This window comes from Salmo salar, chromosome 20, assembly GCF_965601325.2.
Source record: "Salmo salar chromosome 20, fSalSal1, whole genome shotgun sequence".
In the NCBI taxonomy this organism is placed as follows: domain Eukaryota; kingdom Metazoa; phylum Chordata; class Actinopteri; order Salmoniformes; family Salmonidae; genus Salmo; species Salmo salar.
This window is the reverse complement of record NC_138310.1, coordinates 21,530,688-21,552,100: the sequence shown is the minus strand read 5'-3', so window position 1 is coordinate 21,552,100 and position 21,413 is coordinate 21,530,688. Positions and strand designations below refer to the sequence as shown.

The following is a 21,413-nucleotide window of genomic DNA, read 5'->3' as shown; positions in this document are numbered from 1 at the left end:
CCATTTTTACAGTAACATCTATAAAAACTCTAGACAGTGTGCATGAGTGGAGCCAGAACATTATACTATTCCTCATCCCTGGAAAACTGTGTTCATACAGATCAATGGCCAGGGAGTTGAAGGTAGTTTTCAGAGGCCATGTTTAAGGCTGATTGTGATGGCAGGCTTCCCTAGAGTCTGTATACAGATCATTATACAGGCTGAGGCAATACAACGCACCTTCATTCTCACTCACATTTTTTTCTCCCTGAAGAGCCTGTCCAACTCCTATTATATGAGTAATGAACATTGTCTCATATGAAGAACCTACTTTAAGAACTTGTATTGGATGAGTGTTTTCTCTCTCTTACCAAAGTCCTTGTGGGAGGACATCCAGCCAATCCCCTTGAGGGAGACGATGGCCAGTAGGCCGGAGCCCACGAAGGAACCAATCCCAGAGAAGAAGAAGAACAGTCCCATGATGGCACTCTGCATGGACCTGGGGGCGGCTGAGTAGGCAAACTCCAGACCTGGGAGAGGAGACGGACACTGAACTCAACAGAGATCCATAGAAAAAACAAGGAATAAACAAGAAATACTAACAAGTAAACAAACACAATCATGCAGTACATCCGGTCATACTGTGTGGTGTGTGTATATGTAGTAGGCTTGGGAGTTATCCAGATTGTCATACCAACCTTGTGCTATACCGGGGTATTCGGTAATAATGGCACTGAACACAAAGGGTGCTGTTTTCAAACTCAATGATACTCTGAAATCCGAAGGATAGCAATGCTAACAAGTACATGTCAAATCCCATAGAGAATGCTAACTAAATGCTAAGGAGCGCATTGCAAACATTTTGTACAGTTCGACCTAAACTATACAAGTAACCAAAAATGCTACTCCCAGTTTGCTGCACGCACAAAACAAATATTAGCCAGCAAGGCTCTTGAACCAGGAGAGGATTCTCTGCTGTTACCAAGCAAATGCTTGATTTTGGAAGAAGCTAACCACTTTGCTAGATAACTAATTGGCTACTAAATTAGCAAACCAAATGCACAACTGCAGAGCATTTAGCACATTTTGGACAGTTAACTTAGATATCTAGTTGGCAAAACAGTTCCATACTGTAATTAGATCACCTGGTGCATGCTACACAACAGTGAGTGACTCAAGGCTAACGGGTTCGTTGTGCGCTTTTAAACAAACACCACGTGACGGGGGACTACCAGGTGAAATGAAGAAAGCGATTGTTTTTTATTTCCTATATGATTTGCACAAGTTAACTGCAGGTAACTATTTGTATCTACAAATATAAAAACTGATTTAAAAACGTCAAATAAATAGTTTCAACGGTATTGAAAAACCATCTCGTGGCTTTTTCCAAATACCTCGGTATACCGTCCAAGCCTAGTAAGTAGTGTAGTGGTCAGCAGCAGACAGTGTGTGTTACAGTGAGGATGACTTATTATCCATGGGTCCCACCCAGACAAAGTAGCCAGGGGGCGATCACTATGGAAACACCTCTCATGCAACACTGTAGAACTCCACTTACAGGAGATTAGATTTGCATCACAATAACAGGCCTTTCATCCATAACAACAATGTGATCAATTTATATACATGAGAGACTTGGCCTGCCGCTGCACTGTTTGACTGCTAAATATCAGTGAAACATAGGGCTGTTCTCTCCTCCTACACCCGCAGGCTACCTTACAGCAGCAGGGGACCATCTCAAGTACCTATTCAGCTGCAATTGTTTCTGGAAAAGGTCTCTCAATATTTTATGTGTCATGAGAGAGGAGGGGGTTGAGGGGGAAGGAGAACGAGTAAAAATAAAAAAAAGAAGATAAAATCATTTTTCTTTTGCCATAAGAGCTGCCTGCTAGCTGACATTGATAATTTCATGGTGCCTCAAACTTGTGATTTTTCAAATAAGGCCCTATAGCTGCAGCTGTCAGGAGAGATAAAGGAGCCTCTTAAGTACGGATGCCTTTTTAGGCATTCCTCCGAGGGGAACATTACAAGAAATCCATGTGACACAACTCCTCGTACACCTACCTGGTCTGAGACTAATGTAGCTTGTTACGATACAAAACACTTTCCTAATAGAAAAAAAATTATCTGGTGTGGAAACTTTATTACACTGTGTCAAACGCCCTGCCACAACACACCTGACCTTTCCATTTGTTTCCACCTGAAAACATTTAGTTATATCGTCAGGTAACCTTTTGACAGCCAATAAAAAAAAAGCTCTGGGCTTGGTTACTATTTAATGAAATACATATCATAGGGTGAATGCATTAGTTCTTTCTGACAATGCACAGCAGTACAATGGGACATGTTGTGAACAGAGGAATTTGCAGGACTATTTTCAATAGGGGTGTGAACGGTTAAACAAAATTGGGATGGTTTAGAAAAAAATCCCTATCCGATGTATTTTTTTTACAAAATGTACAATACCGTTCAAAAGTTCGGGGTTACTTAGAAATGTCCTTGTTTCATTAAATAGTATCCGCAAAACACCAGTCTCAACGTCAACAGTGAAGAGGCAACTCCGGGATGCTGGCCTTCCAGGCAGAGTTCCTCTGTCCAGTGTCTGTGTTCTTTAGCCCATCTTAATATTTTCTTCTCATTGGCTAGTCCGAGATATGGCTTTTTCTTTGCAACTCTGCCTAGAAGGCCAGCATCCTGGAGTCGCCTCTTCACTGTTGAAGTTGAGACTGGTGTTTTTCCGAGTACCATTTAATGAAGCTGCCAGTTGAGGACTTGTGAGGCGTCTGTTTCTCAAACTAGACCCTCGAATGTACTTGTCCTCTTGCTCAGTTGTGCACCGGGGATTCTCACTCCTCTTTCTTTTCTGATTAATGCCAGTTTGCGTGGTTCTGTGACGGGAGTAGTACACAGCGTTGTATGAGATCTTCAGTTTCTTGGCAATTTCTCACCTGGAATAGCCTTAATTTCCCAGAACAAGAATAGACTGACGAGTTTCAGGAGAAAGTTATTTGTTTCTGGCCATTTTGAGCCTGTAATCGAACCCACAAATGCTGATGCTCCAGATACTCAACTAGTCTAAAGGCGGCCAGTTTCACTGCTTCTGTTTTCAGCTGTGCTAACATAATTACAAAACTGTTTTCTAATGATCAATTATCCTTTTAAAACGATCAACTTGGATTAGCTAATACAACGTGCCATTGGAACACAGGAGTGATGGTTGCTGATAATGGGTGTCTGTACGCCTATGTAGATAGTCCATTAAAAATCTGCCGTTTCCAGCTACAATAGTCATTTACAACATTAACATTGTCACCACTGTATTTCTGATCAATTTGATATTATTTTAAAGGGACAAAAAAAAAGTCACTTTTCTTTCAAAAACAAGGACATTTCTAAGTGATCCCAAACTTTTGAATGGTAGTGTACATCGCAGTGCAGATAACAAAACTACCACTAACAGGTCCAGATCATCATCAAGTGAAAAATAAAAATTCTACAAATACCTAACGCAACAATTCCATAACATTAGAAGATATCCTTTTTTTAAATGATTTGCCACGGATATAAAGTCCTCCGCACGTCATCTTCATTAACAGTTTGGAAAATGGCAGAGAGTGAGACAGGGAAGTGACAGCAAAGTCCTGTCTGCTAATACTTTGAGGTTAAAAGAGAAGGTGGTGAAATACAAACTTTGCGAGGTGGAATTGAGCTACAGTGGCAGTACAGGTGTAAAGCTTAACCATCTGAAAGGGAGGCACCGTGAGACCCAACCCGTTGTTGGCAGCAGTGCAGTAAGGGATGAAGTGAGAAAATCACAGATCACTGACTACAAAAATGATTGCAGTTGATATGCAGCCATTGTCAATGGTAGAGGATGTTGGCTCGCTGTCCCGATGGCATATATAGAAGCAGACTACAGGATGCCATGTCGAAAAACTTTGACACCCCGGATGAAGAAAATGTACAATGATCGCTCAAAGTATAAAGCGCAAGCTCTCAAACACCATACGTGGCTTTAACAACAGATTGTTGGATGTCAAAGAACACAGTCATACATCACTGCAACGAGACATCACATTGATGAGAAGTGGGACATGAAGTCCCAACATGGAGGACAGGCACACAGAGAACCTAAAAATGGCATTAACTACCATCATTGCTGAGTGGGTGGGGACAGCAGTAAGGTCAGCGCTGTCTGGCAGCCATGACTGCAGTAGATTGAACTGCATTGCCCCCTAGTGGTCATACGCAAGACCAAATCTGAAGTGTGAATTCACATGTCATTTTACGATTTTTTTTCTTATAGTTTAAAAATAAACATTTTACATTTGTCACATCCCTAATTTTCAATCCCTTACTTGTCTATGTGGAGGTAGATAGAATGAGTTGAGATTTAATTATAATAATAATGTCCGCTTCCCAACCACACGCAAAACAAACAAAGTTAAAATATTTTATTTTGCCTTCTCCCGAGGGCTATGTTGGAGGGGTCGATTTTTTTTCTTCTTGAGAAATAACATTAGCTTTAAAAAAATTCAAAAGATCAATCCCAGAGGGGATCATTGTACAATGTTTTTGCATATCCTTAATGCCCGAAAGCAGGCAAACTGCGGGTGGTGCATAAGGAAAGAATTACCATAGTCCCTCCAAGGATAAAGGAATTGTAATGGGGTAGGAGGTGGGCCCTAGATGTATTAAAAAGGATGTACTCAAACAGAATAAGACCAGGGGAAAACTGTTTTTTTCCAGACATATGTCACAATTCTGTCATCTAATTTTCCTTGAAGATATCCCCAGTGGGGTGGTGTGGAAAAAGTGCAGAGGAAGTTTATTTAAGGGCTCCCCACAGCTTTATTCTGTCTGTATTTGAATTTCATGGGTGTACTAGTACAGAAATAAAGTATGACTGCCAATTGTTTTTAATAGACACCTGGGCAAACCAGTGTGTACACTGTTCCAAACATAACTTTATTATGTTCAATTTAACTGATAATGTGGATCTAAAAAAAAATAATTGTGAGTACATTACTTCAGGTGAATAAATGATCTGCCCTCAGCCACACAACAGCTACTGTACCTACAGTGTATTTTTCCCTGGTTAGGGTTTGTCCTGGTTGCAGTTGTTAGCAGTAATGCCTCCAGGGGACATAATGTGGAAGAGCTGCCATTGGCACCAATCCCTCCACAACAGTCAATATGGTTGACCTGTGTCATGGTAGGGGATCCACAGAGATTATGACCATAACAAGACAGGGCACCTGATGAGAGGACATCAGCTGCAGACAGCCAGTCATATACACTTCCTTAGAATGAGTCAGTAGCTAAGGGTGCCAGGAGTAAGTGGCTAAGTGGATGCTGGAGGTTTTACTCAAGACAGTCTTGAACAGTCAGTCCTCTGGCTTACATTTCAGTCTACTCGCCTAGGCACAATACAAAAGACTAAACACTAAGTTGCTAAGGGTCTCCTATGTGGCGACGCCATTGTTGGGCTGAGGAGGAGAAACACAATCTTCAGTAACAACTAGCACTAACTTATAGAGAGGGTATGCATGAAAGACATGTTGAAGAAAATGAGGAAAAAAAGCATTCCTCTTATATGAAACACTAGACCTTGAAGACTTACAAAATATATTTTTGTATGCAATGTAAAATATAGTGAGGAAGTGACGACGAGCCAAATAGACAGACGGGAGGATGGCTCAATCATGGACCGATGTCTCAACAACCCCAGTCATCCTGGTAATTGAAATCTGTCCCAAACAGAAGCCTTAGCCTGGTAATGATCATGACTGCAGGAGAAATAGAAAGAAAATAATAATGAGGTAGGATTCTATTGATTTCAAATGGTGCTCTGCTCAAAGACCCAAGATGAACAGCTTATGTAATATCTCGCAATAGCTTAACCTTCAAAGATGTGAGGGAGGAGAGATTATATGCTAGACAAGATTTGCTAATACTGGTCATGGTGCTACTACAGTATGTTGTTACAGCATAATCAGAGTGAGGACAATCGGCGAACTGCTGTATACTTATGGCCTATTGTAACACCTTTAACACTACTCCTCACAGCACCCCAAACTCTACCCTTACCATTAAAAAAAATGAGGTGTTTATCTATAAAAAAAAACTAAAAACATTGTGACCAAAGAGAACAGACGAAATGGACATAGAAATAAGCTGGCTTGATGAAAACTATGGTGCTACCCATTCCAAGGTTAGAACTAACCACCAGAGGACTTGAAAATGAGCCGGAGCTGAGAGGATCACCAAAACTAAAAGGTATTTTGGTTTCAGTGCATTTTCTTTAAAAACTAAATGGTATAGCCTATCAATGTGTTGGCATACTGTGTAATACAATAGATAATTGTGTACTAAAAACGTGAATGTGTTTTTGCAGAACATACAACCATGCCGACAACCATCCGTGGAGATCAGTGGACAAAGGGCTGGACAATGGGCTGCACCGAAAAATGCATGGTCCCCAAGAAAGCAGATTCTTAAAAATGTGTTTCTGTACGCGGCATGTGTGTTGGAGTCACTTAATTCTTAATTGATCTACCGTTTCTATCATAGGCCACTGTAATCAATGGGGGCTCAGGGCGATACCATTCTGATCATCTGATGAAGGTGCACATGGATCAGATTCAAACTTTGAACACCGAGATCGAGTCATTGAAGGCAGACCAGCAGAAAGAGAAACATTCTCTGGGGGCAGAGATACAGGCGACAGCTGATGCATTGGTTCAGAGCCAGGCGGCATTGGCGGAGAGCCTGGCGGCATTGGCGGAGAGCCAGGTGGAGAATGACGAGTTGAAGAGGGAGAGGAAAGAGATGGAGTCACCATCCATGCCAGGCCAGTCTGGAATTCCACCTCCGACAGGCAGAGTCAACATATGTGGCAGGTTCGTCAGGTCGTCGGTTCACCCTGACATTTCCATTCCTCTTCTGACATTAGAACTTGACGAACTGCTCACCAGGCACAGAATGGGGACTGGTCTTGATAAATCAATGAGATTTTTATTTATTTTCACAGATTCTCGATTGGCTATTGGTTAGCCTACAATTAGGGTGTGGATTATTTTGCTCTTCACTTGCAGTCACTTAGTGTCCTAGGCCTACTCCCGACCAGTCACGTGGTACAGCGCCATATTTTCCTACTATTAAAAACAGTCAAATGCATTCCTGATTTCAATCGCTTTTGCCGACATGTTGACATTTATTTATTGTTTAAATAGTCAAGGCTCCCTTTGTTCTTTTATTTTATAACTAAAATGCTTGAATGTGTTTAGAAGACATGTACGACTTGTATGCTGTGTGCTGACATGCACAAATGAATGAATGATAGATATACTGTCAATCGAAGTAGGCCTGTATGCCAATAAGTAAGTTAAACAGGACTCTTACTGTATGTCTACAGCTCCTTAACTTCTCAAAGATGCCCTCTGGTGGCCAAACTAGTATTAACAGCAACAATAGCTGACAAATAACGTGCCATATAATTCTTTATTCATTTTTAACCCTCCCCTAACCCGGGTCGATGCTGGGCCAATTGTGCACCGCCCCATGGGTCTCCCGGTCTGCTGCGGCAGAGCCTGGACACGAACCAGTATCTAGTGACACAGCTAGCAACTGCGATGCAGAGCCTTAGACCACAGCGCCACTCGGGAGGCCCCATGCCATAGAATTCTGCGGCACCCCGCAAGCTGTGCTGCAGTATGACGCAACTTTTAAAAGGAAGAACCACTGTACATCTAATATAGTTGTGTAAATTGAAGTTCAAAGTTTGCATTTCACCACCAAGGTCCAATGCCGATGTTCTCAATATGAAATCATTTCCGGGTAACGATTACGTACCTTACTAACCACGTTTCCATCCACACATTTTATGCGAGTAAAGTCATATCGTATAAAAAAATAAATGACAGCTATAATTTTATAAAATCCGATAGAAAATGTTTTCATTCGACATGGTGGGATCTTTTTGTGTCAGTAAAATATTAATGTTTTATACATTAAGTGTACAAATGCTTTCTGCACAACTGACAATTCATATCCACAATTCAAAGCATAATGTTCCTTTACTTTCGATGAGTGGATCAGCGTGAATTGGTTTAATTTCCAAACAACAAATATGATTGTTGGCATAATAGTTATCTATAGATCCATATTGTTAGCTCTTCTTTTAGCTTTGCCATGCCCATGCACAGAGCCCATGTATTTGTCTCATACTATTGTGTTACTGCTTTGACTTTGTCATCAACCATATAACGGCTCTCTGCAATCACTGAGGGAGAGTAAAGACTTTATGCTAGAAATTGAGTGACACTTACCTGCTTACTACATTACATTTACATTACATTTTAGTCATTTAGCAGACGCTCTTATCCAGAGTGACTTACAGTAGTGAATGCATACATTTCATACATTTTTTTTTGCTGGCCCCCGTGGGAATCGAACCCACAACCCTGGCGTTGCAAACACCATGCTCTACCAACTGTTCCAGCAAATATGTGTATATTTGCTGGAACATGAAACAGATTTTTTTTTGTCTGAGGGTACAAATCCACATAAAGAGATCAAATGAATTAACATCTGCTCAACCAGTTTCTACCCAGAGAATGAGTACACCAAATCCACAAGATAGACAGGAAAGACATTTAAAAAAGTACAGTCATTAAATCAGTTTAGATACATTCTTAGTACAAAAATATGTACAATTGTAAATAGTGCACACATGTAACCCTATAAATGAGCTAAAATCAGTGTCACCAGGGCACATATGACAAAGCTTTGGTTATAGTATAGCACAGGGTCAGTGTTCCTTCATCTTAGCAATCAAGTACCACCACAGTCATAATTGGAACCCAGCCAGGTGTCTGAAGCAATAATTGTGTAGGTCTCAGGTGGTGCTCAAGGCCCTCCTGTACATGTTCTTGTAGATGAGTCCCAGAATGTCCTCAAACACAGCCCTGTGGGGTTTCCCTTTGTAGCAGGCAACCTAACTGCTCCAGAATGTCCCATTGTCCAGGTGGACAGATGTCTCTCCAGGAGTGTCCCTGTCCTGGAAGGCCTGGCTATCACTTAAAGAGTCTTCGGCTAAGCGGGGGCCTCCGCTCTCCTGTGAACACCCATCCTCGTCAAAGTGTAGTTTCCTGTCAGTAGAATGGGGGTGGAGAATCTTCTGGACTCGACTGTGGATCTCCTTAGATGGACTGGACTCACTACTATGGAACCGCTCTCTGAGGGAGGAGCGGCTGAGCAGGGGACTCATCGGGCCACACACTGGGGTAGAGGACTGGGCAGCCAGGGCTGACCGGGCCTTCCTGACTGTGGTTCTGGAACAGTCCTGTCTGGAAGACTTCCCTGGTGATTTCTGAGTCTTCAGACAGCCAGTGCCTACTTTAACAGGCTTTGGTCTATAGCTGCCAAGGAGAGAGGAATCTCCTAAGGGGTCTAGAGCAAAGCTGGTGGACCTGCTGTGGGGAAGGCTTATTTTAGAGGAGAGACGAGATGAAGGAGTCTCGATCATAGAGACACGCCGAGTACTGGTGACCACAAAGGGGATCTGGGCCTCTGTTTCCTTCTTGAAATTGTAGGGCCCAAGTTGGAGGTAGCTGAGTCTCTGCCTGGCCTCCTCAGACAGTTGACACATCCTGCGGTGGGTGTAGGGAGAGAGAGCACGGGCCTGGGAGGCCACAGTGGGCTGCTCATAACCACTGGATGGACCAATCAGACTCAGATCCTTCCCTTTCAGCGTCTGTCTAGGGCTCCCGACAGCCTCTCTGACTGGTCTACGCCTCGCTGGGGACTGTTTGGCTGGGGATGGTCTACAATACGGAGGGGAGGCAGGCTGAGGCTGGATATCTTTCCCATCACATTCCTCAATGACGGACATGGTTGCAAACTCCACTTTAGGAGAGATTCCAGGGAAACAGATAGATCTCCTCATCAGCATCTCTCTACTATCAACCATCATGATGAAAATGCTAACAGAAATCATAGGGTTTTATTTTCTCTCAGGGGAAAAACTGGGAAATACAATTTAGACAGCATACCACAACAAGCTAAAACTATAACTTAATAAATGTCCTTGTGAAGGGTAAGGAAAGCATAATTCCTGCAGGTCCTATTCACTGTGAGAGGGTATGAACCAGGATGACCTTCTAAGGAGAGCTCTTGCAGCCATAGAGAAGAGATCCTCCTAATTCTATGATTGCAGCCTACATGCTGTGTTCAAAATAGCATACATACAAAGTAATTTGAATCAAATGGTCAAGACCAAAATCCTTGTTTACTACGCAACGTATTCCATTCACTCAGATAGCAATTCATGTATGTATTTTTGCCATTTACTCAGACGGCACCATTCACTGCAGGTCCAATTCACTGTGTGAGGGTGTCAACTAGTGTGGGTGAACTTCTGAGAAGAGCTCTAGTAGCCTATATGATGTGTTCAAAATACTTGAACCAAATGGACAATGTATTTTTGCCATTCACTCAGATGGCATTTCATGGACAGGGTCAATGTTGGGGCGGCAGCGTAGCCTAGTGGTTAGAGCGTTGGACTAGTAACCGAAAGGTTGCAAGATCGAATCCCTGAGTTGACAAGTTAGAAATCTGCCGTTCTGCCCCTGAACAGGGCAGTTAACCCACTGTTCCTAGGCCGTCATTGAAAATAAAAATGTGTTCTTAACTGACTTGCCTAGTTAAATAAAGGTTAAAAATAAATAAAAAATGTTATAGAATGTAATGTTACCCTTAGTAGCCGTACAGGTACTAGAGGTAGAACTAATGTAGCATGCCAGCACTGGTGGTGGTTACAGAGAACAATCAAACTATATGAATGTGGTTGTCCATTGTCTGTAGAGGCTGCAGATCATGCTGCTCAGCAAAGTATCTCTTTGTGGCAAACTCTATCCCTACTAATGTATCCCTCCCTGGATTCCTTACCTAGCCATTTCAACAGTTGCTATACATATGTAAGGATGCAGGAAGGGTTTTGTGTTTTAGAACAGAAAACCATTGGGGCATAAGGATGAAGAGGAAAACAATGTCAGGTTGTTCAAAGGCTGGAGGAGAGGACTATTAATCACAATGCATACTAAAAGGTTGCTTTACCATTACATAGACTACTGCACTTCAACTTCCCCTTTAACAAAACATTATATAATTGGCTACTGGATAATAGTGGTGGTGCAATCAAGATACATTTTAACAATTAAATCAACATCTATTAGTAGTGACTGTATGACTGCAAGACCAAATTATCACTTGTAACCAAATCTGTTAAGACAATCATTGTCATTATCAGATCTCTGCATCTCTTTGTAATGCTATATACGCTTCCTTTAGACATTTCTATATCCTCTGGGCAACAGAACAGCATTCCACTCACCTGCGATGCTGGCAAAGATTTCGCTGATTCCGATGAGCACATACTGGGGCACCTGCCACCATATGGGTAGATCTGCTGCGTAATAGATGACGTCGCCAAAGACCTGGTCGATGGTGCCATTAGATTTGATGATCTCAAGTCGTTTTGTCTCCAGTATACCTGTAGTGAAGGAGGCACAAAATGTGTATATAATGTAATTCGGCCTAGATGCTCGAATTATGTCAGTGCACGAAAACCAATGGGAACAAAAACTTGAACAACTCTTGTTTTTATGGATTATGAAAATACGTAATGGTTAATTTTGTTTGTAAACACTACAAGATAAAGCAATGGCTATCACCCATTGTTATTATTGATCGGCACCATCTAAAAGATGAGGACTTTCAACTTTCTATGCCGAGATGCAACACTTTTGCCCTCAATATTCAACAGTCATAAAAACAGAATACTTGTACAAGTCCATTAGGGCTTAAGTGTCAAGTCAAAGCCAGCGCTTAATTAAGATCACATCTGCATGCTCACACTCAGACATTACAGCAGATCGTAATGGAGGAGAGAGCCGACAACTCAACAATAACACCCCCAGCAGTCGTCATCAGCAGCTGCTTCCTAAAAGCTTTAAATCGATAACCATTATCATGGAACCAGCAGCTATTTCCAGATAACGCCCAGAGACAGCCTCCTATCGTTGCCCCACACTTAATGCTGTATTTGAGAGGGGATGGGGCCTTCTAATCCAGCTATCCTATAATACCGCCTGTCCATCCCAGGCAAGGCGGTCGCTGCCCTGCCCAGTGCAACTTCTTACACTCGCCATAAAACACACATATACTGCTTTTACAACATCATATCAGGCATTTAAGCTCTATCCCTGGGTGCTTTAAAAAAAATTAAACTAGAGCTACTTTTGCATATCAATTATAGAACACATTCAGCACTAGCTGAAGCAGATTAGAATTGAGTTTAACAGATTGTCAAAACTGATAAAAGGCAACGTCAATGGCCTTCAAAGGCAATGTCAACGCAGCTTTGCCATGTTTCCCACACCATGTGGTGAGGGCCAGCTTATTGCTCCACCACTCAACAAGGGCATAGCCATAGATGTCAACCCTGTGAACTGAGGATAGCAGGCGTGCAAGACAGTGTTGATGCTAGCTGTGCCCGAGGCAACAGATACCACTATGGCAGACGCACAGCTGCCAATCTGTGTCCTACGGTGTGAGTTCCCTATAGACCATTAGGTCAGTTACTGCGCAGCAGAGGATTAAGGCCTCTTTAATATAGTAGTTAGCAGGAGTAACAGAGTACAGACCATCAATTAACTATAAAAGGCACTCTCCAAAGTAGCCCATAGCACATTACATACACTGAAATGTATAGGACATAAATCAGTGTTTCTGAAACGAATTATTATACTATAATAGCTATGTGATTTGCTGCCTTACACATTAAAGAGAGCATTTCACAACTAAATCAGTGTGTGACGAGGTGGGGGCATGCAAGAGTAGAGTAAAGGAGTTATGCAGCATTCACCCCCTACCTGTCCACTGTGTGACCAATGGCCACAGTAGAGGCTGCTGTACTGCCATAAACCCTTTATCATCATTACTTTGAGTTCAAATTGTTTAAAAAAAAATATATTCTAAATCAAATTCAATTTATTTATATAGCCCTTCTTACATCAGCTGATATCTCAAAGTGCTGTACAGAAACCCAGCCTAAAACTCCAAACAGCAAGCAATGCAGGTGTAGAAGCACGGTGGCTAGGAAAAACTCCCTAGAAAGGCCAAAACCTAGGAAGAAACCTAGAGAGGAACCAGGTTATGAGGGGTGGCCAGTCCTCTTCTGGCTGTGCCGGGTGGAGATTATAACAGCACATGGCCAAGATGTTCAAATGTTCATAAATGACCAGCATGGTCAAATAATAATCAACCTTTTTCTTCTCCCTACTTTCAAGTGCTGCAATTTTCTACTTTTTTCTTCTCCCGACTTTCAAGTGCTGCAATTTTCTTTTAAAATGTTCTTATGGTAAATAACTGGCAAGAAAAGTCTTTGACCATATGAAACAAACATACACTAAATACATTTCCTTTTTGCAATAGTACTGGCATAGTGAGCATCTAGACAGCATTGTCTGTGTCCAAAGAATAGCATCATTAGAGGTGGTTAATATAAACGATACAATAGCAAAAAATCTAGTGTATATAGGTTCTTTATCAGACAGATTTTTCATTTAGCCTTTCTCACACAAATACACATCCCCACCTACCTACACTACAGTACCTAGTATAGATGCACACACATGCACACACACACCCATGTTTAGACAGTAAGTTGGTAAGTAATTCCTTCTGCAGGGTGCCTGTGGTTGGCTGTGGTTTATTAATGACAGTGCTGCAGTAGTGAGTGGGATCCTGCCGAGCTGGTCTGTCCATTGGGAGGGAGGGCTGTGTCTCTGGGGTCTTCATTAGGCTCTGATGACATCCCCACACCAGCTAGCTAAAGCCTCTGGATCACTATCCCTCTATCACACTGTCATACGCCTCATACAGTAGAATGTAATGCAATATCTATACACTGCATTAAAAAAGTACTCAGACCCCTTCACTTATTCCATTTTGTTACGTTACAGCCTTATTCTAAAATTGATTAAATAAAATTGATTAAATAAAATAAAAATCATTGATCTACACACAATTATACACATTTCCACACAGAGGTTGGAATAATACTGTGAAAATGATAATGCCCTTTTAGTGTAAGAGCAGGTACAAAAGAACGCCTGCAATTTCAGCCTGTTTTGGTGGGGTGGAGTTTTGGCCTACCTTATGCCATCAACAGGCGGTAAATTAGTTAATAGACCAATAAGAGTTCCAAACCTCTCTGCCAATAGCAGCTAATTTTCAGTTTTCCCCTCCCCAGTCATACCACTCCCAGACAGTCCAAACAAATGTCTTGCTTGAGAAATTGCTATTTGCTTAGAAGCTATTTTCTTTCTTTTTGAATATTTTAATTGAAAACATTTACAGTAGATGTTTCAATTGGCAAAACATTTTCATGCAAATATACTAGAATCTGCATAAAGAAAATGCAGTGCATTCAGAAAAGAATTCAGACCCCTTTTTCCACATTTTGTTACGTTACAGTCCAATTCTAATGGATTAAAAAAAAAATTATAATAATAATAAAGTCCATTAATCTACACACAATACCCCATAATGACAAATTTTTGCAAATGTATTAAAAATTAAAAACAGTATTACATGAGTATTCAGACCCTTTGCTATGAGCCTCGAAATTGAGTTCAGGTGCATCCTGTTTCCATTGATCATCCTTGAGATGTTTCTACAACTTGATTGGAGTCCACCTGTGGTAAATTCAATTGATTGGACATGATTTGGAAAGGCACACCTGTCTTATACAAGGTCCCACAGTTGATAGTGCATGTCAGAGCAAAAACCAAGCCATGAGGTTGAAGGAATTGTCCGTAGAGCTCCGAGACTGCACAGATCTAGGGAAGTGCACCAAAAAATGTCTGCAGCATTGCAATTCCCCAAGAACACAGTGGCCTCCATCATTCTTAGAATGGAAGAAGTTTGGAAACATCAAGACTCTTCATAGAGCTGGCCACCCGGCAAAACTGAGCAATCGTGGGAGAAGGGCTTTGGTCAGGAAGGTGACCAAGAACCCAACACTCTGAAAGAGGTCCAGAGTTCCTCTGTGGAGATGGGAGAACCTTCCAGAAGGACAACCATTTCTGCAGCACTCCACCAATCAGGCCTATATAGTAGAGTGGCCAGACGGAAGCCACTCCTCAGTAAAAGGCACGACAGCTCACTTGGAGTTTGCTAAAAGGCATCTAAAGGACTCTCAAACCATGAGAAACAAGATTCTATGGTCTGATGAAACCAACATTGAACTTGGCCTGAATGCCAAGTGTCACGTCTGCAGGAAACCTCGCACCATCCCTACGGTGAAGCATGGTGGTGGCAGCACCATGCTGTGGGGATGTTTTACAAGGGCAGGGACTGGGAGACCAGTCAGGATCGAGGGAAAGATGAACAGAGCAAAGTACAGAGAGAGATCCTTGATGAAAACCTGCTCCAGAGCGCTCATGACCTCACCTAACAGGAAAACGACTCTAAGCACACAGCCAAGACAATGCAGGATTGGCTTCAGGACAAGTCTCTGAATGACCTTGACTGGCCCAGCCAGAGCCCGGACTTGAACCCGATCGAACATCACAGGGGAGACCTGAAAATAGCTGTGCAGTGACACACCCCATCCACCCTGACAGAGCTTGAGAGGATCTGCAGAGAAGAATGTGAGAAACTCCCCAAATACAGGTGTGCCAAGCTTGTAGCGTCATTTTAATTCCTTATGTGACCCGTTTCAGGAAACTAGGCGTATGTCGCGGGTCACTACTTCACAGGAGAGCCATTTGAACATAAATTTTTATTTTTAATCAAAATGTGATTTTTGGCAGAAATGCCTTCTTGAATATGTGAACTTTCATGTGCCTTAAAAACAAACTTGTATGCCATCTGTAAATACGAATAAAATTGTTCAATTACGAGCCTAGTTGGTTTAGCCAAAGAAAAAGCGGCAACCTTCCCACTTGCCATGATATGCTGAGATGCCAAGAGATGAGTTCGGATTGGTCTACCATTTAGCACACTTCTGTCTATTTGAGCTGGTCAGTATGCCTAGGTAATCCTGTCTAATGCGTAAAAAAACGAATGTATTGTGTATTAAAACTGTATAAGTGTTGCTCTCCATTTTCTGGAGAACTGAGTTTTGAAATCAGTGGAATTTGAGTATGATAGTTTCCGGATTACATCTTCAAACTAAGGGCAACCATGGCATCCGACAGGAGATGCGTCCAACCATGAATGATGTATACGGGTAAGAGTCTGGCTAGCTACATTATCAGATATTAGTTTTCTAATTTTGACAGAGCCATTTACTTGGCTAGCTAACATCGAACCTGGTTGTTAGCTACCTGCAGATTCATGCAGGGTAGTAATGTCTTGAGTTGTGATTATGGTTCATTGTTTACCTATCTAGCTCCACTATGCAAGTAACCATTTCGCGTGCATTTGTAAATTCAGTCTGGCCATCAACTCCGATTTCAGAGCACTCTCGTCTGAGTGTGCCAGAGAGCGCAGAATAACCAATGTATTTACACTCAACACCGATTGAAATGGCCAGTGTCTGTAAACGCGAAACGCTCTGAATTTACAAATGGACAATCTGACAGCACAGTTGCAGTCACCAACGCTCTGGATAACATAAAATAACAGCCTAACCAGCTCTGCTTGGGCATGTAATGTTCTGTGAGCTGTTCTCTCTCACTTAGATGTCTGGAAGTAGCTAGCAAGTTAGCTTGGGCGCTTGACTGCTGCTGTTAGTACATTCGGATCAACCCCTTAAAGAGATGGGTGGGGCTAAAGCTTAAGAGGGTGTGAACGATGCTGAATGGGTGTAGACAAAGGGCTCTCCAATAGTAGTACCAAAACATTCAAAGGCCATTTCCTCAAAAGTGAGTTTACAAGTTTATCAACTTTCAAAGCAAAATTACTTTCCCACTGTTCCTCAACTGTAGCGCATGATATACAATTTTGTAGCTAAGAGTCTCCACTTTTATCCAATGTAAAAAACACAATTCATAAAATGTTGCTACATAAGACCAATTTGAGCCGGTCGGTCACATATTAAGCAAACCAGATGGCACCATTTTATTGGTTTTTAAATTTACGGAAAGCCAGGGGCACACTCCAACAGCATGTATGTTAAGTGAGTCCGCCAGATCTGAGGTAGTAGGGCTGACCAGTGATGTTCAGCTGATAAGTGTGTGAATTTGACTATTTTCCTGTCCTGCTAAACATTCAAAGAAAATGTATGGAGTAAAAAGTACAATATTTTAAGGAATGTAGAAGTACAAGTAGTCAAATATATAAATAGTAAAGTACAGCTAACCAAAAAAACTACTTACGTAGTACTTTAAAGTATTTTTACTGAAGTACTTTACACCACTGCTATTAGCCAATGTGCAATCATTGGATAACAAAATGGATGTGCTCTGATCAAGACTATCCTACCAACGGGACATTAAAAACTGTAATGTTATGTTTCACCAAGTCGTGGCTGAACGACAACATGGATAACATACAGCTGGCGGGGTTTTCAGTCCATTGGCAAGATAGAACAGCTGCCCCCTGTAAGACGATGGGTGGCGTCTATTTGTAAATAACAGCTGGTGCACAAAATCTAATATTCAGACTGTCTCGAGGTTTGGCCCGCCTGAGGAAGAGCATCTCATGATAAGCTGTAGACCACACTATTTACCAAGAGTTTATCCATTTCCCACCGCAAACCGATGCCAGCACTAAGATGGCACTCAAAGAGCTGTATAACGCCATAAGCAAAGAAGAAAATGCTCATCCAAAGGCGGCGCTCCAAGTGGCCGGGGACTTTAATGCCAGGAAACGTATACATTTTACCTCATTTCTACCAGTATATTAATGTGCAACCAGAGAAATTAAATTAAAATAAAAACTCTAGACCACCTTTACTCCACACAGATACATAGTGTACAAAGCTCTCCCTCACTCTCCATTTGGCAAATCCGACTAACTCTATCCTCCTGATTCCTGCTTACAAGCAAACAATTTATTTTTTATTTTTTTGTCATTTAGCAGATGCTCTTATCCAGAGCGACTTACAGTAGTGAGTGCATACATTTCATACATGTATTTTTTGTATTTTTTCCCCCGTACTGGTCCCCCGTGGGAATCGAACCCACAACCCTGGCATTGCAAACACCATGCTCTACCAACTGAGCCACACGGGACCAGAAGTCAGGAAGTACCAGTACCACGGGATGAAAGCAGGAAGTACCAGTGACTCGCTCAATAAGGAAGTACCAGATGACCCAGATGCTAAGCTACAGGACTGTTTTGCTAGCACAGACTGGAACATGTTGAAGAGTACACCACATCAGTCACTGGCTTCATCAATAAGTGCATCGATGACATCATCCCCACAGTACATTCCCTAACCAGAAGCCATGGATTACAGGCAACATCCGCACTGAGCTAAAGGGTAGAGATGCCGCTTTCAAGGAGCGGGACTCTAACCCGGAAGCTTATAAGAAATCCCGCTATGCCCTCCAATGAACCATCACAGGCAAAGCGTCAATACAGGACGAAGATTGAATCGTACTACACCGGCTCCGACGCCCGTCGGATGTGGCAAACTATTACGGACTACAGAGGGAAGCACAGCCGCAAGCTGCCCATTGACAAAAGCCTACCAGACGAGTTAAATAACTTCTATGCTCGCATTGAGGCAAGCAACACTGAAGCATGCATGAGAGCAACAGCTGTTCCAGGCAACTGTGACCATGCTCTCCATAGCCGATGTGAGTAAGACCTTTAAACAGGTCAACATTCACAAGGCCGCAGGGCCAGACGGATTACCAGGACGTGTACTCGAGCATGCGTCTGAATAACTGGTAAATGTCTTCACTGACATTTTCAACCTCTCCCTGACCGAGTCTGTAATACCTACATGTTTCAAGCAGACCACCATGGTCCCTGTGCCCAAGAAAGCAAAGGTACCGTCCTGTAGCACTCACGTCGGTAGCCAAGAAGTGCTTTGAAAGGCTGGTCATGGCTCACATCAACACCATTATCCCAGAAACCCTAGACCCACTCCAATTTGCATACCACCCCAACAGATACACAGATGATGCAATCTCTATTGCACTCCATACTGCCCTTTCCCACCTGGACAAAAGGAACATCTATGTGAGAATGCTATTCATTGACACAGCGTTCAACACCATAGTGCCCTTAAAGCTCATTATTAAGCTAAGGACCTTGGAACTAAACACCTCCCTCTGCAACTGGATCCTAAACTTCCTGACGGGCCGCCACCCAGGTGGTAAGGGTATTTGACAACACATCCGCCATGCTGATCCTCAACACGGGGGCCCCTCAGGGGTGCGTGCTCAGTCCCCTCCTGTACTCCCTGTTCACTCATGATTGCACGGCCAGGCACGACTCCAACACCATCATTAAGATTGCCGGTGACACAAGTGGTAGGTCTGATCACCAACAACGATGAGACAGCCTATAGGGCGGCGGTCAGAGACCTGGCAGTGTGGTGCCTGGATAACAACCTCTCCCTCAACGTGATCAAGACAAAGGAGATGATTGTAGACTACAGAAAAAGGAGGAAAGAGCACGCCCCCATTCTCATTGACAGGGCTGTTGTGGAGCAGGTTGAGAGCTCCAAGTTCCTTGGCGTCCACATCACCAACAAACTATAATGGCCCAAACACACCAAGACAATCGTGAAGAGGGCACGACAACGCCTATTCCCCCTCAGGAGACTGAAAAGATTTGTCAGCTGCACCATCGAGACCATCCTGACTGGTTGCTTCACCGCCTGGTATGGCAACTGCTCGGCCTTCAGAAGCATGGCAGAACAGAGGGTAGTGCGTACGGCCAAATACATCACTGGGGCCAAGCTTCCTGCCATCCAGGACCTCTATACCAAGTGGTGTCAGAGGAAGGCCTTAACCTGTTAGGGCTAGGGGGCAGCATTTGCACGTCTGGATAAAAAAAATGTACCCGATTTAATCTGGTTACTAATCCTACCCAGTAACTAGAATATGCATATACTTATTATATATGGATAGAAAACACTCTAAAGTTTCTAAAACTGTTTGAATGGTGTCTGTGAGTATAACAGAACTCATTTGGCACTCAAAACCCTGAGACATTTTCTGACAGGAAGTGGATACCTGATGTGTTGTATTACCTTTAAACCTATCCCATTGAAAAACACAGGGGCTGAGGAATATTTTGGCACTTCCTATTGCTTCCACTAGATGTCACCAGCCTTTACAAAGTGTTTTGAGTCTTCTGGAGGGAGATCTGACCGAACAAGAGCCATGGAACGATGATGTCCCATTAGACACCTGGCGCGCGAGTTCATGTTGGGTACCCTCGTTCCAATACGTTATAAAAGAGTATGCATTCGTCCACCTTGAATATTATTCATGTTCTGGTTAAAAAAGGCCCTAATGATTTATGCTATACAACGTTTGACATGTTTGAACGAACGTAAATATATTTTTTCCCCTCGTTCATGACGAGAAGTCCGGCTGGCTTAGATCATGTGCTAACAAGACGGAGATTTTTGGACATAAATGATGAGCTTTTTTGAACAAAACTACATTCGTTATGGACCTGTGATACCTGGAAGTGACATCTGATGAAGAGAATCAAAGGTAATGGATTATTTACATAGTATTTTCGATTTTAGATCTCCCCAACATGACGGCTAGTCTGTATCGCAACGCGTATTTTTCTGGGCGCAGTGCTCAGATTATTGCAAAGTGTGATTTCCCAGTAAGGTTATTTTTAAATCTGGCAAGTTGATTGCGTTCAAGAGATGTAAATCTATAATTCTTTAAATGACAATATAATATTTTACCAATGTTTTCTAATTTTAATTATTTAATTTGTGACGCTGAGTGGACTACCGGTTATTGGAGGGAAACGATTTCCTTAACATCAATGCCATAGTAAAACGCTGTTTTTGGATATAAATATGAACTTGATAGAACTAAAAATGCATGCATTGTCTAACATAATGTCCTAGGAGTGTCATCTGATGGAGATTGTAAAAGGTTAGTGCATCATTTTAGCTGGTTTTATGGTTTTGGTGACCCTGTCTTTGAATTGACAAAACATTACACACAACTCTTGTAAATGTACTGTCCTAACATACTCTAAGTTTATGCTTTCGCCGTAAAACCTTTTTGAAATCGTAAAACGTGGTTAGATTAAGGAGATGTTTATCTTTCAAAGGGTGTAAAATAGTTGTATGTTTGAAAAATTTGAATTTTGACATTTATTTGGATTCAAATTTGCCGCTCTTGAAATGCACCTGCTGTTGATGGAGTGCACCACGGGTGGCACGCTAGCGTCCCACCTAGCCCATAGAGGTTAAATTGTTAGACTCC

At 42.3% G+C, this 21,413-nt stretch overlaps 1 protein-coding gene and 1 pseudogene across 1 annotated transcript in view; both read right to left on the bottom strand.

Moving 5' to 3' along the window:
• slc15a4 (solute carrier family 15 member 4) overlaps positions 1–21,413 on the bottom strand; it is a 42,767-nt gene that overhangs the window by 10,397 nt on the left and 10,957 nt on the right. The window contains exons 7-8 of the mRNA XM_014160265.3: positions 11,375–11,533; positions 351–509 (exon numbers count right to left, since the gene is read on the bottom strand). Coding sequence (XP_014015740.3) covers positions 351–509; positions 11,375–11,533 — 318 coding nt within the window. The remainder of the gene's footprint in view (positions 1–350; positions 510–11,374; positions 11,534–21,413) is intronic.
• Positions 8,414–10,157, bottom strand: LOC106579908 (spermatogenesis-associated protein 6-like; annotated as a pseudogene).